Source organism: Podarcis pityusensis, assembly GCF_964106645.2.
Source record: "Podarcis pityusensis genome assembly, chromosome: 5".
In the NCBI taxonomy this organism is placed as follows: Eukaryota; Metazoa; Chordata; class Lepidosauria; order Squamata; family Lacertidae; genus Podarcis; species Podarcis pityusensis.
This window is the reverse complement of record NC_138032.1, coordinates 94,934,059-94,950,743: the sequence shown is the minus strand read 5'-3', so window position 1 is coordinate 94,950,743 and position 16,685 is coordinate 94,934,059. Positions and strand designations below refer to the sequence as shown.

Below are 16,685 nucleotides of genomic sequence, written 5' to 3'. Positions count from 1 at the left end.
CATATTTCACATCCCAAAGGCAATCTTGATTTTCCAGATGGAGTGCAATACTGATTACTTGCATTAATTAGATAATGATTAATCGGATAATGTATGAGAAGTGCTTTGAACAAGAAAAGTAATTTAGAAGTGCTAAGTATTGTTAATGCAGCTGGGAATTCATATACAAGAACATGTGTGAATAATCTTTTTGGATTTTCTAAATGGACTGTCTCGGTCATTTTCAAGCAGCCATCTATAAACGTTGAATTTACAAGGAACGAACATACTACGAGGCGTCCAAGGACGCTGTGGGCATTTTCCCCTCTCAAATTCCCCAGTTCAATGGTGCACTGGGATCCCTTAGGAAACCTAAGTGCTAAATCATTTCAAGGAATTCATCCTTCATATACTGTATTGATTTCTTGTTTGCATCCCTAGTGCTTTAAATGGAAGCTGTGAAGCTAAAAATCCATGTTGCCTCTGGATAATCCAGGGCCTACCAAAAGCTGACCTTAGAGCAGATTAACATGGCCTGTTCCTCTGCAAAAGGTATACCATATTTTTCGCTCTATAACACGCACCCGACCATAACACGCACATAGTTTTTAGAGGAGGAAAATCCGTAGGAATGCCACCCGTAGGCATTCCCTCCATAACACGCACAGACATTTCCCCTTACTTTCTAGGAGGAAAAAAGTGAGTGTTATGGTGCAAAAAATACGGTGTTTGGGGAGGCACCAGCCTCGTCTTTCCTAGAGCTGAACTGTCCTTTCCCCCTGGTTGTGTGCAATTGTAATTATCATTTCAATGATTGCTTCATACCACTTTTAAATATTTTTTATCTTGCTGTACACAAGCCTGATGTTTTGTGAGAGGGCAGTAGACAAGAACTTTAATACTTCTGTGAACCACCCTGAGACCTTGGGGTATAGAGCGGTATATAAATTCAATAAATAATAACAATAAACAAACAAATATAAATTATTTGGCTGTGCAGACAAGCCTGTGAATCTCAATGGAGCACGGGTTTACTGCACTTAAGGGGGCTGGCAAATAAAAGATTACTAGAGGTGTGCAGTACAGTTTCATGCATGTTCACTCTGAAGTCATCCGCAGTACATTTAACAGGTCCAATGGCCAAATTACGTTTGGTTTTTGCTACATAGTTCTGTCCTTGGATGTTGGTTTTTTTTTTTGTTTTTATCAGTACAGTATACTAGGGTTGGGACACATATTCAGAAAAAACACATGTATGGATGCCACTTCATAGTATGTGGAAAAACACACTGTGTTATGGTTACAGGCAGGTAGCCGTGTTGGTCTGCCATAGTAGAAACAAAATAAAAAAATTCCTTCCAGTAGCACGTTAGAGATCAACTTTGTTATTGGTATCTGCTTTCGTGTGCATGCACACTTCTTCAGATACCACAAAAGCTCATACCAATACCAAACTTAGTTGGTCTCTAAGGTGCTGGAAGGAATTTTTTTATTTTGTTTCTAGACTGTGTTATGGTCCTCAACACCAAAAATCCCCTGCCCTTTTCTCTGAATGTATTGATTGACTCAGAATTTATTTTTATTTATTTTTTATTATTAGACTTCTCATCATAATATCTCAGGGTGGTTCACAAGATCAAGGCATTTAAATGAGATGTCTTTCACAGTTAGAAGGCATGCAATACTATTTCAATAGGCAACTGAAATTCCTGCACTGCTTTGGGTGGATGAAATCAATGGGCATGTTTCTAGAGCGATTCCTCAACAATTATCCCTACAGAGAAAACAGTGGTATTTCCCCCCAGATAAATGCCTGCCGATACTGCTTGGACACCACCTGACTGCCCAGTGAGTAGGGCACTTACAGTTCCTGGCCGTGGGTATGGGACTCTTCCTTGGTAGGGAACCCATTGATAGTTGGGACCATCTCTGTGAGCATATGGACCCAGAAACACCCTCCTCACGTCCGTCATGCTATACATGCACACAGCCGATCCTTTAAAGATGTTGCTAATAATAGACAGGGTGGAAAAACAGATAGGTGGAGAGAGAAAAAGAAGCAATTGTTTCTAAATTAGAGAGGTTCTAGAAATACCAGCTTTCCATTTATTTATTTTCTGTCGCCAAAAAAAGCCGACAGCAACCTTGTGCAATTGTCTAACCAAATCAAAATGAAATGCTTTGAAAATGGGATTCAGTCGAAACAATTTACTTTGATAGAGAATTATACCCACATTTTAATTTCCCCTTCCCTCCATGATCTTCAGGCATTTACTGCCCTTTAAGTCCCCTTCTTCTCCCTAGCTCCAGCACCAGACCAGCCCCCATGGGGCTCAGCTTCCTTGAGCGCTTACAAACCAGGCAAGTGACAACCCTCTGAAAGGGTCTGGAGTTGTTGCTTGTATGGTGTGTAAATTCTCTCTGAAGAGCCAAAGCAAAAACATAGGGACAGGATTTGGCTTCCAGGTCAATGGAAACAAAAAGTTTGCATTCAAGACGCACCAGACGCAATTAGGCCTCCTATACAACACATACTAAGAAAAGGGTTAATGCAGAAAAACACACACACACACATTCTTTTAAACTGTGTGGCCGCAGACTTCTGAGCGATTATATATATATTGCTCATAGGAAAACTCCAGTTCATTAACCTCTTACATCTACTACTTTTCCAGCAGTTCAAAGGTTGAGAAAATGCCTTCTCTTTTAAAGGACCATGTTAACAAAGAAAGCTTTTAAAAACGGGCAGCCTCCATGCTCTCCCCCACAAGAAGCAAAATGATATGTCCGCTACCTGGAAGTTGTAAACACTCCATAGATGATTGGGGTTTTAGGGTCCTTTGAGTTCATTAGAAACACATCCTCTGTCAAAATAAATAAAATAAAATAAGGGGCAAGAAGCAAAACCAGCCGCCAATTTAGTAATGAGCATGCAGCTGGCCAGGGAGAGAATGGCTCTGTCTTCAGAAACACTTTGACCACTTACGGAGCTCATCAAAATGAGTGTCAATGCCGTTGGGACCTGGCACCGAACAAATCAGGCGTGCTTTGAGGAAAGTGGTCCACTTGTTGACAAGACTTCTGTGGCCACCAAAGTCATTCTACAAAAGAAATAGCTCATGTCAGGACATCAAAACAGAGTCGCTTATTGTGTAGGAAATCTCGGACTGCACCTGGAAAGTGTGGAGGAAAAGTCAGTGTGGAGAAGCCCTCAGTGAAGCTGTAGTGACACATGGGAGTTCCCACTTCAGTGCAGCCATGTGTAGGGTCCCACCTCCTCCCAAATAAGCCTGCTCCTCACATGGCCTTGTCCAGTTAGGAACTGGAAGCGGCAATATAGCACCAGAGGTTTGTGACTCTCTGTGCAGAATCGCCATGAGGTTTGGAGGGGAGGAAGAAGGTTTGTAGCTGGCTACAATCCATCGGCCTTGGGTACAGGTAGCCTCTGCTGCTAGTTTTCCAAACTTTACCCCAAAGAGCAAAGGTATATCTCACTTAAAGACAACGAGAGCATTTCCAGACTGTTGCTGCTGCTCTACAAACATTACACCTGCTTTCACCACAAGCTTCCCAAAGGAAGACTGGAATATAAGCCTAAAAAGAGAAATAACTGTTCTTACATGAAGTTGGAGTCACAGGCCCAGTTCAGGTGAACAGAATGCCTCAGACCTGTGCATTACCATGGGCTTCTCTACTTCTTTGGCTGTGAGAGCAGGAAAGCAAAAGCTTCTGCTTTTATTTCAGCACAAACTGCAGTTCCATGTTTTGTTTGAACTCGGGAACTGTGGTTTGTTCGAACTAAAGTTAGTTTAAGCAAACCAGACTCAAACTGAGCCCAAAGCTCACCATTGTTAATTCCTCATCACATCACATGGATATGGCCATTGTTAAATACCTTCTTATACCTATTATTTGACACATTCACCCACAATACTAAATATACCGGTATTAGTGAAGTGATCTTTCTTTACAATTGGAAGAATATGATTGTGAGTGTATTCATCATCCAGTCACAGTTTTACCTTGCAGATCTGTCCTATCCTGGCATGTGTAGCTTTTCCAGAATGCTCCCCATCAATTGCATTTTCCCGGAAGAAAAAATAGATCTTGTCATCCTCTGGGTTGTCACTTTCAGGGATCAGGTGAGCGCTAATAAACCGAGGATCTGGAAAAAAAAGCAAGTGTGTACTACAGTAATGATAGATGGATTACAACAAAGGATCAGAGGGAGTTGGGGAATGGAGCTTATAAATATTCATTGCATAAGCTTTGGGTCATTCAGATTGTAGATCTTCCCAAGACTTGGTGAGGGATTTCACAGTTTCTTCTTCCACAAAAACTCTAGCACTTACTACGATTTGCCCACAGGTCCCTGAAGACTTAGCTACTACACTTTGAGGGTGATATGACTGAGCTGTAATTAATGTTCATGATATGGACAAAAACAAGTGGATGAAATTTTGAGGAGCAGCAGAAGATAGGGCAACGTTAGGACCAGCCAAAATTGCAAGTTGATTTATGATCCTTGGCGTGAGTTAGAGTGAGCAATCTTATTCTTCAGTTTCTAGTCATCACCCATTGCTGAGGAGAGTTTGCCCATCACTTTAGCGGGAAAATAAATAGGGAGACACCAATCACAGGGAAGTGAAAGGAGGAAACCTCCAGCAACATAAAGGGAAAAGGCTTCTATTAAGTCCAACCTGTTTCAAACCAAATTCTTTCTCAGGATCAGTGGTTTTTTTCTGGGGGGATGCAGGGGTACGCATACCCCTAAACATTTTGTGTGAATCTACATTTGCAGTATTTCAATATGAGTGGGAAAATGAGAGCACCCCTAAACATTTTTTAAGAAAAAAGGCACTGCTCAGGATCATTATGAATATAAACAGTATAAAACTATTAAACACACACACACAAACAAACACAAACACAATCTTTGGGGCACTTGTAATTTTATCAGCAAAGGAAAGAAAAGGGATTACTTTTTTTTTATCCTTTAGAATGTTCAAATTTCATACTAAAACACAATATTTCTTTAGTTATGCCTAACCAATGTAAATAACACATAAAGAAAATGGTGCAAATTAACTTCAGCAGCATGTGCTTCCTGGCCCTGATCCAGCTTTACTCATACACAAAAAGTCGCACAGAAAGAGAACCTCCAAATTTGCTTTGAATTTTGCTACTAGTGGCATCAGCTGGGAGGGCAATATGTCTCTACACCGTATCATCAAAGGGCTCAGCCAGCAAGTTTATTGGTGGCAGCTGAGCACTTCAGTCCAGATCTCTTCTTTTCATCAAAATCTGTTCGATTTTGAGTTGCTTAATATTGAGTTGCTGAAACGGAAAACAAATACTATGAGTTAGGGGAGTTCTCTTGCAAAACACCGGAATAATTTTAAGGGAATTCATTCTTAAAGCAAAATTTAAAGAAAATTTGGAGGTTCTCTTTCTGCTTTCATGGAATCGGAGGGATTCCATGGGAAACCAAGAGACTCACTACATTACGTAAAGAGGAAAGCTCCTCAGCTGTTCCAGAGTAACTATGCATGTCACTGCATGAATAAATGGCTTTGGAAAGCATTTTCACTGTTTCTGACTGGTCAAACTTTCGGGCAGTTTAGCCACCTGGATAAATCAATATATTTCAAATCAATGAAAGAATGTTTTCATGTCAGCTGCGCAGCCATCTGTGCTTTTGATCATTTAGTTTCTGTTCTCTGTAGCTCTGCAATTCCTACATAGAGTATAAGAAATAAACAAAGCCGATAGGATAGATCTAAAGACATGCATTTATAAGCATGCATGCATTGCATATGAAGCAACTCAACAGCACAACAGAAGCTTTTCACGTTTATGATGACCTACAAGAATGAAGAGAGCACAAAAAATATTTCAACATGTGCGCGCGCATGCACACACACACACACAGTCTGCTCTATCTGTTAGTTTCCATCATGTTGCATTCAAGCAATAGCAAAGCTCCAAACAGCCTCACTGAAAACAAAAACAAAACCATCTGCTCATAACTCTGCTTTTGATAAGCAACAGGAAGTGACCCCCAAGTTTAAAAGTCAGAATGTAAGGCATTTGGGGATGTATGAATATAATATTTTAAAAGTGATTTGAAAGGAGAAGAGTTCACTAGTGTAAACATATGCAGCTGCCTTATATTGAGTCAGATCATTACCCAGCAGAGTCTCTCTTCTTACTGGCTGTGTCTCTCCAAGTGCACATCAGATTCTGATGAATCCTAAATCCTAAGCTTAGGTCTCATGCCCAGAAAGCAGGGGGCCAAGTGGTTGTCCGCTTGTCCCGTGCTTTCTAGGTCCTCATCTGAGTTTTTCTTGCCACTTTCCCCTGGAAAACCCACTCTTTAGCGCTAAATTGGAACAAACAGCAATCCACACAACACCCAATTGCCAATTGTTCCAATTCAGAGAGTTCAACATTGGGTTCCCCTGGGAGAAAGCAGAAGGGCAAACAGAGGGGTGGATGGGTCCTTCACTGAGCTGATTCACAGAAATTCAGGATATGTCTGCGGTGAAAATGGTTCTCCTTCAAATCACTTCAGAATGAATCTGGGGGCACGTGAAGCTTTGTGAGAAATTCTGAGTCCACCGGAGCTGCTCTGAGTGTGATTTCCACAAACTCCCCATATACAGAAAATACCAGGGAGGGGAAGATAGGAGGGGGGCGGGGACAGATTTGTGACTGACAGCTCTTGCTTCCAACCAAGGGATAACTTTACCAGGGCTCTCCTTTTACTTCCAGTCACTGTAATTCTGGGAGAAATGCAGAAGGATGGAAGAAAACCAAAAAAACAAGCAAGCAACTGTTGAGCTGTTTATACACACACACACATATATATATACACACACATACTCTGAATAACTCCTTCACCCAGGCACTAATCCTTCTGAAATTTTGCAGGATACTTCCCTAGGGGCACATCAACAGTGCATGCTATTTTTCATGCAAAGGGGCACCCACTTTGACTTTCAAGTGTTATAACTGTCTTCACTGCACCTCAGCATGCCACGACATCATCCCGTATGGTAGTATCAACAACAGACTTGTACAAAATCCAAAACAAATACAACTTTAGAATTTCTCCTCCCTAGTCACAAACAATCTGTGTTGAAGTGCATTAAAAATAACAAACTTCAAAAAAAGAAAAAAAGAGAGAGAGGGGAAAATGTCTAGAACATGATTAAGCATGATCAAAGAAGGATAGAGCCACAGTGGTAAGCTTTCTCAACTTTAACCAGGTCTCTGATCTCTATGCCAAATCTAAAAATAGACCTTGGTTTACAACAATCAAAGCAAATAATAAAATAATGTATACTCCCCCCCCCCCAATCTCTTTTCTTTAACAGGAAAAAAAAAATATTTGTTGTAACTCTAACAGTATTTCCTATAAACACTACATTTTGGGTGCCTCACTTCCATTAACAGTTCTTCCCAATTTTTATTGGCAGAAACCACAATTAAGGCATTCTTGATCTAACAGATGCAACTTTAAGAAGAGGCACAGAGCAGACTCTAAGATTCATTGTTTTCTTAAGCAATAGCAACATGTTTTGCTTGTCTCAGCATTTCAAGCTCAGATGAAGCCAGGGATATATTTTTTTTTTTTAAAAAAATCAATCTAATACTCTTTCTTAAGTGTTTCTTGCCAGCTACATGACTAAACTACAAAAGGAAAACCAACACAAGAACATAAGGTAGTATTCCCAAATGAGTTGTATTGAGGATTTTAATTGTGACATATACAACAGATAATATGGACTTTTGTTGTTAGTTATCAAGGCATTCTAACAGTACTGAGCAAACACACATCCCGGAAGTCTAACAAGGGGCATCTCTTGTATGAGATGGCTTTCAAGAAGACTGAATTAATGTCCTCTTCATGGTCTGATTTTTGCCCAAGCGATAAATTAAGTAAAAGAATTAATTTTGGAAATGTTGTTTTACCATTTGGATGTTACAATTACTCTGGTTTAATGTATATTATTGGAGGTGCAGTTACAGTAAAACGATAGAGTGGAAACAAGACGAAGGCCAAGGAAGCAAAAGCCAACAGTGAGCAACAGAAACAGGAAGCAGCTTGGACGTACGAAATAGTCTCTTTTTTCCTTCTTTTTGATCTGGATTGGTGAGAGAGGCACGGAGAAGGAACCAAAGTGTCCCCAGAGAATCTGAAGGTGCAACTCAAGCTCAGAGGTTGCCAATGCAGTGAACAAATGCACCCACAAAGGTCTTCCCTGGCACCCTCATGGTTCTCTCCCCCATATTTGAAATTAGGGCTAAAATACGAAGTTCTCTTGTTTGCTAAGGGCAGCATCCAAACAAAGGGAGATCATCCAGTTCCAGAGATGCTACTTCCAGTCTATCTGAAGGAGCGTCTCCACCCACATCATTCAGCCCGGAAACTAAGATCCAGCGCCGAGGGCCTCCTGGCAGTTCCCTCCCTGCGAGAAGTGAATTTACAGGGAACCAGGCACAGGGCCTTCTCAGCAGTGGCGCCCACCCTGTGGAATGTCCTCCCACCAGATGTCAAAGAAATAAACAACTATCAGACTTTTAGAAGACATCTGAAGGCAGCCCTGTTTAGGGAAGCTTTTTATACTGGATGAATCATTGTATTTTAATATTCTGCTGAAAGCCGCCCATAGTGGCTGGGGAAACCCAGCCAGATGGGTGGGGTATAAATAATAAGTTGTTGTAGTTGTAGTAGTAGTAGTAGTAATAGTAGTAGTTATTATTATTATTACTGATGTTCTGAAAGGCACTGACTGGTTGCAAGTCAAACACCTCCATATAAAGCTAATCTCCCCCCACTGCCAGCACACCCTATAAGCCAGGGTGGTTCAACTTTTCATGCCAAGTGGACTGCAAGAGTACTTTGGCACAGAACACGTGGGCCACACACTGCCTTGTCGTGCGGGGGGAGGAGAGTGAAGTCAAAATTTGACGCTCCCCTCCAGCTCACTTGCTGCCTTCCCAAAGGCTTCGGGAAAGAAGCATGAGGCACTGGCAGGGTCCTAGAGCTCTCCCATCCAAGCTTAGGGAAGGAGGAAGGACGACTCCAGGGCCTTGTCAGAGCCCAGTGCCTCCTTCCCCAAAGCCCAGCGCCTCCTTACCTGACTTTGGGAGGCAGCAAGAGGGCAAGGGGGGGGGGGACAGGGGCATCAAATGTTGCCAAGCAAAAAAGGCTTTGAGGTCTGCATGCACTTTGGACCCCCCTATTATAAGCAATTGGCTATGAGCTTGAGGTTGCAGGTGATTTGCATCATATCCATTTCTCATTCCTGAAGACAGCAAATGGCACACCGTGGTTTGTAGGAATATTAGCCTTGATCTATGTTCTGCAATATAATTCTTTTGGCATTATTTCCTTCAGATATACAGTGGTACCTCGGGTTAAGAACTTAATTCGTCCTGGAGGTCCGTTCTTAAGCTGAAACTGTTCTTAACCTGAGGTACCACTTTAGCTAATGGGGCCTCCTGCTGCCGCCACGCCGCAGGAGCACGATTTCTCTTCTCATCTTGAAGCAAAGTTCTTAACCCGAGGTACTATTTCTGGGTTAGCGGAGTCTGTAACCTGAAGCATATGTAACCTGAAGAGTATGTAACCTGAAGTACCACTGTATTCTCAAGAAACACCATAATATATTGAATTAGAATTCATGGCAGATGAAAAATAGATTGAAATGGGTCTTTTTTGTACTTGTCCTTTCATTTCAAACATTCATCTCTACCACAACTGATGTATTTGGGCTATGAGGGGGATTGTTTAATCTACATTTTTACGGATTTTTTTACAACTGAAATCACTTGCTAAGGCAATGAAGAAGGGAAAGAGGAAGACTGGCCATTTAGGATTTCCGATTTGTTTTACTAGTTGGCGGGTGGAGGGGGGGAGAGATAATACTTCTTTGTCTGGAAAATTGTCAAATGCCACACTTTATATTCAGAAAAGCCTGTTGAGAAAGAAAAAAAGCAAGAAAGAAAATGTTGAGCTGTGGTATAATTATCAGTTCCCAAGGCCTTTGTTCTTAAAGAGACAACAATAGTTTTGATTCTCTGTAATGACTAATTATATGATGAAGAAAAAATGAACACAGAAGTTCAGTGAAATTATACTGTAATTCTCCAAGTAAATTAGGTTTCTCACAAAACATCCCATATCAGCTGCCTAGCTTGCTTAATTTTAAGAAGGTAATTATCAGTGCTCACCATGTTTAGATGTGCTAGCACACTCACTATATAAATAAATCTGAATTTACACTGCTGAAGTTGGGTGATCTGGCCATGCATGGCCAGATGAGATGACTTATTAACGATGAGATGATGCCTTGCATGTGTCAACCAGCCATTGCAGAAAGCATGTTCAGACTTGTGTTCGAACATGTGAATGTCAAAGTGTGCCATGCAAGCCCTGCCCTCAATGCCCTTGTGCCCATCTGCCCCAGACGGGGAGCATCTACGAGCGGCTTCTTCTCATGTTCACTTGACTGCAAGTAAAGCCCACCATGACACTGGCTCCCCGATCTTGCAGAGGGCTCCGCTCATGCTCAAGCGAATGTGAGCCATGCAAGTCCCATGCAGATCTTCCCTGCACACAACACAGGGAAAGTTGGGCACTAAGCAGCTTGACGGATGCTAAGATTCCTGCATTGCAGGGGATTGGACTAGATTAGGGGTCAGCAACCTTTTTCAGCCATGGGCCGGTCCACTGTCCCTCAGACCATGTGGTGGGCCAGACTATTTTTTTTTTTTTGGGGGGGGGGGGATGAACAAATTCCTATGCCCCACAAATAACCCAGAGATGCATTTTAAATAAAAGCACACATTCTACTCATGTAAAAACACCAGGCAGGCCCCACAAATTCTACTCATGAAAAAACACGCTGAATCCCGGACCGTCTGCGGCTGTATTGAGTAGGCGATTAGGCCACATCCGGCCCCCGGGCCTTAGGTTGCCTACCCCTGGACTAGATGATCCTCGTGTCCCTTCCAACTCTTCTATGATTCTATGCGCACAAGGTTGCTAGAAGTAGGGTTTGTGTGCATGCACCTGCCCCACTGTCCAAACTCTGCCATCTATGTGTTCTGGTGAATGCCTGAATATGCATATATTAGTCCCAACTGATTGACTTTTCTTATCACCCAATGGTGACTCAAACAGTGGAGTCAATTACTACATCTGGTTGTGTCTTGAAGCAATGAAGATGTATTCATGAAACAAACCCTTTATTGGCAAAAGCCTTTTGGAGTCCTGTGGGCACTATGCCCTGGGTGTGCCCACCTGCTTGCCCCTGTCATGACTGCCCCATTGCTTGTCCTCTCCATCTGAAGCACTGTCCACAATGACTGCCTATTAATTTATTTGTATAAAGGTAAAGGGACCCCTGACCATTAGGTCCAGTCGTGGCCGACTCTGGGGTTGCGGCACTCATCTCGCTTTATTGGCCGAGGGAGCCGGCTTACAGCTTCCAGGTCATGTGGCCAGCATGTCTAAGCTGCTTCTGGTGAACCAGAGCAGCGCACGGAAATGCCGTTTACCTTCCCGTCAGAGCGGTACCTATTTATCTACTTGCACTTTGACGTGCTTTCGAACTGCTAGGTTGGCAGGAGCTGGGACCGAGCAATGGGAGCTCACCCCATCATGGGGATTGAACCACGACCTTCTGATCGGCAAGTCCTAGGCTCTATGGTTTAACCCACAGTGCCACCCGCGTCCCAATTTGTATAGATAGCAGTATATTAGTATGTCTATATAATCTGCCCATCCATCCCTCATTTTATTTGGATGCCGCCTTTCCATAGTTCAAAGCTGCTCAAGGCTGCTTGCAACATTAAAACAATCACATAATTGCAAAAATAACCAAAGTACTCATAAACAAAACATAAAACATCAGAAAGTACACAACCAAACTGAGAAATTTTCACATAAAACATATTAATATTATTTTTTGTATCTTTATTTTTAAATTTTATTAACAACATACTCCGGCCGCTCAACAAAACCCCCTAAACAACGCTCCAGCCCAAGAGTCTGTTGAACAACCTCAGCTTTTGCAGCTGGAGTCAGTCTGGGCCCCGCCCTCCCAGGCCAGGTGGAAAATGACCTGCAGGGCAGAGAGTAGATTTTCCAGGACTCACAGCCATGATGCTCCATCACCAAACAGTCCCAGGGGAAGTTACAAACAGACAGCAATGAAAAGGCATGCAATGTACATTTAAAACTATCAATATCAGAGGAACCAAACATTGCCTGGAAGTGGCAGCAATGAGGGCTCTGGGGTCCACCAGCAGGTGTCCACAGGTACCAGCCCCATATGCTGTGGTGCACTTTGCATGTACCCCTTTGAATTAATAGGCATGTGGCTCCCTATTAATCAGAGGGCTGCAAGTGCCAAGCGCAATACAGTTTTCCTCTGGGTTCCTGGGTGGGTGTAGGTAAGCAGGAGTCCTGGAACCATAGATGGTATCTGAATGCCCAGCAACAAGCCCACTGAAAAGAGAGAGGATGCAATGAAAGAACTGAGGGAACATTCAGCACAATTCTCCCTATCACAAATCATATTTGAATGCATTTCAAAAAAGTAAACACACCAGGTATCTCTGAATGATACTGTTAAACTTGTTTTGAGATTGCTACATGATGATAAAACACCCCGAAGATCATGGCCACTGGTCCCATCACCTCCTGGCAAATAGAAGGGGAAGAAATGGAGGCAGTGAGAGATTTTACTTTCTTGGGCTCCATGATCACTGCAGATGGTGACAGCAGTCACGAAATTAAATGACGCCTGCTTCTTGGGAGAAAAGCAATGACAAACCTAGACAGCATCTTAAAAAGTAGAGACCTTGCTAACAAAGGTCCGTATAGTAAAAGCTATGGTTTTCCCAGTAGTGATGTATTGAAGTGAAAGCTGGGCCATAAAGAAGGCTGATTGCCGAAGAATTGATGCTTTTGAATTATGATGCTGGAGGAGACTCTTGAGAGTCCCATGGACTGCAAGAAGATCAAACCTATCCATTCTTAGGGAAATCAACCCTGAGTGCTCACTGGAATGACAGATCCTGAAGCTGAGGCTCCAATACTTTGGCCACCTCATGAGAAGAGAAGACTCCCTGGAAAAGACCCTGATGCTGGGAAAGATGGAAGGCACAAGGAGAAGGGGACGACAGAGGACGAGATGGCTGGACAGTGTTCTCGAATCTACCAGCATGAGTTTGGCCAAACTGCGGGAGGCAGTGGAAGACAGGAGTGCCTGGTGTGCTCTGGTCCACGGGGTCACAAAGAGTCGGACATGACTAAACGACTAAACAACAGCAACAACAACATCATGATGAGCTACCTAAAGGATTCTTGGGATATTGCCTACCTGCAGCTGTCTTCCACATTCAGTTTGTCTTGTGTAAAACCATCACACTGTATCTTCTCCATGCCTGCCTTAACTCCTGTACCTGAGATTCATTACTGTAGTTTCTTCATGTTCCACTTACCCTCAACCCTCACATCCCTTTCTTCATTCACATTTGCATTTTAAACATTTAGTGCTTTCTTCTTTGCAGACTCAGAGCTGCAAATCTGGGGTCACATTGAATATATTTTTGTGCATCTTACAATTAACTTTCACAGCTAGAGTAGACAAACTTGACACAAAATCTATTAAAGGAAGATTAAATCCACGGCGCCAGTTAAGTTTGAAATAAGCAATGGTTGAATGATTGTGGTTGGTTTTTTTTACACTAACCTGTCATGTTAGTGAAATAACACAAAATTCATCAAGAGATAGAAACAACAGTTGGCAGAGCAGAGGACAAAAAAAATATTCTTCATTACCCCTTTTGGTATTCAGTGTTATCACATCAATTATGACAGCCCTGTTTGGTATTCATGTGGCTAGAATGTGTAATTTCAAATTTAATTTAGCAACAGAAAATGTGAAGAATAAACACCGGTATTTTAGCTCAGAGGATCTCATTAATGGGCTTATCACTGATGTGATATTGCTGAGTTTTTTAAAAAATATATATATGAGCAAATTCGGAGGGGGGAGAAGGGGGAAGTTGTTTGAATCAAAAGGCAAAGATACAGAACAGGCTTGTTTGATCACACAGTCCATCTTCCTGTCACTGTATGAGTGTTCTCTCTCTTTTGTACTTTAAAGGTCAGCTCTAGTTTACTAAAGTCTGTCAAGTTTCTTCCCTAATGCATACATGGAAAAAATCAACACTGATATGCATTCTTGTGACTTTAGCAATGCAGCGATTTTGCAGCTTATCACAACCCCAAAGCCAGGTGTTATTTCTGCAAAGGGGAGTGTGTGCTCTGTGTGGAAATGTTGCATTATAAGTGAGAAGACAGCACTTGTGTAGTCACAAGACAATTGTGAAAAAGCCCAGAAAACAAATCGGCTCTGACTGGTTTGTATTTAAAGCAGGCATTCTATTTTTGTTTAAACCAAGTCTCTGCCATTGGACAGCTGCACACAGTTTAGGAGACACAGTGCAACTTGCTTCTGCCAGGGTCCTACTCGAGAGTAGGATGATCTCCTGACAACAACATGCACAGAAATGCACTTGCTTGCATGCTGCCGCTGGAACTGGAAGCCTTTTGTTCAGTTCCCCCCTTCTGTTTTGCAACGTGCCCTGATGTCCTAAGCATTCTAGTGCCACATCAGCCAGACATGAGGAAGGTGGCCAGGAAAATGCAGGATATTGTGACGCAGAAATATAGGCAGATGTATAGGTACATCCGAATATGGGCAGATCTGTGCTTAGCTCTGCCCACTGGAGGTAGCCGTACCCATTTAGGGCACCACCACCCTGAAAAGAAAGAAGAAAGTTGGGAAGGAGTGACTAAAGGATAAAGAGAGAGAGAGAGAGAGAGAGAGAGAGAGAGAGAGAGAGAGAGAGCGCACAAGAGAGGAATGAGTAATATGGTAAAAAATACCGTATTTTTCGCTCTATAAGACGCACCAGACCATAAGACGCACTTAGTTTTTGGAGAAGGAAAACAAGGAAAAAAATATTCTGAATCCCAGAAGCCAGAACAGCAGCAGTCCCTCTTGCTGTTCTGGCTTCTGGGATAGCTGTGCAGCCTGCATTCGCTCCATAAGACGTACACACATTTCCCCTTACTTTTTAGGAGGGAAAAGGTGAGTCTTATAGAGCAAAAAATACGGTAAATAAAAGTGAGCCCCATGTTGTCAGCTGAAGCAAAATATCAGACAATCTAGAAGACTGATAGGAAGCACCACTGTGGTATACAATTCTTTGTGTGCCTGAAAATGCATCCGCCTGCAGAATACAGATCAGGGGCTACATTATATAAATGAAAATATCCCCCAAGATTAGTAGTCACGTTGTATCCTTCCACCTCATCTATCTTGCTGCTAAAGTAATTGAAAATACATTTTCTTTACAAAATCAAGACAAGCTGTGCAAGCAAGGAAATAAATCATCATGTACATAATTCTGACAGCACTATTGTTGGCTAACTTGTTGGGCTCTAATGCAGAATGCATACGGATCATTTTCTCCAGGCTACAAGGCTAGGATACGCTGCTGCCGCTGCTCTCCCTCCCTCCCATGTTTGTAGATCTTATTTTAACCTTTTAAACTCACTTTAGGATACTTTTATTTGCCAGCTTTGCAAGACACTGTATCTGTCTGCTCCCCAATCCTCCTTTTTACAGTTATCTTTAAATTTTTTTATTATTTCCTGCTATGTTTGCCATAAAGTCAATCCCTCCTTTCATCTTTTGATTCCCTGGACTTTGATTTCCTGCATGGAATCCTCCTGGTCAATTTTCAGTCTTCCAACCAGTCAAGGAAATGCTGCCTTCATATTTCTATTGTGGAAGGGGACGATGGATCTGTGGTGACGCATATATGTTGCAGACAGAAGGTGCCAAGCCCAACCCCTGGCCGGTCCATTTCAAAAGACCGGCTAGCTGATTCTGGGAAAGTCACCGACTTAAGACTCTGGGTAACCACCTCAGCCTTCAAAAAAGTGTAGACTGGGTGAAGGCAGAAACTCAAAACTGAAACCACGTTCTGTAATTACCCTTAGAGTCCAGTTGTTGAGGCTGCAGCTTGAAGACAAAGGGCTTGTCCATGCTTTTGTTTAATGTGGATGGTAAGCTTCCTTGTATGCCCTTTCCCTACCAGGACAGACTTTGCTCATGTGCTCAAGACATCGATTCCATAAAACATATTTTGTTGCACTGTGCAAAATATGAGCAAGCCAGGGCTGAACTGATACTACCCTTGCTGGTACCTTTCCCGGGAAAATCAGAGGCTCACTATGTCAGGTTCCTATTGGAAGACCGGACAAATACTAGAACATTAGCAGTGGCAAAGTTTTTATCAGTGGTTACAAGAACCTATGATCCCTATATTCTGAACAAAATGCTTGTTTAACCTGGAGGTAGGCTGTATGAATTGTGTATTGCTTTGTAACAATTTGTTGGGTCTCTGGACCGTAATAAAGATTGTTGTTGTTGTTGTATGCCCTTTCATTGTCCATATGAGGTTCTCTAGATCACTGTTTACTCAAGCTTTTCCCTCCTTCGATCTGGATTTTCTCATGCCCTCTCCTTTTTGGAGTATCCCAAGTATGAGAAAAAGCTAAATTAAGGAAGGGGAAGCGTGGGAAGGCAGTGATGTAGACAAGAACATCG

General features: G+C 42.4%; 1 protein-coding gene across 1 annotated transcript in view; it reads right to left on the bottom strand.

The window, feature by feature from the left end:
• The window catches only part of SEMA3A (semaphorin 3A), a 186,356-nt gene that overhangs the window by 27,681 nt on the left and 141,990 nt on the right, over positions 1-16,685 (bottom strand). The window contains exons 7-10 of the mRNA XM_081005480.1: positions 4,002-4,144; positions 2,966-3,080; positions 2,774-2,843; positions 1,845-1,989 (exon numbers count right to left, since the gene is read on the bottom strand). Coding sequence (XP_080861606.1) covers positions 1,845-1,989; positions 2,774-2,843; positions 2,966-3,080; positions 4,002-4,144 — 473 coding nt within the window. The remainder of the gene's footprint in view (positions 1-1,844; positions 1,990-2,773; positions 2,844-2,965; positions 3,081-4,001; positions 4,145-16,685) is intronic.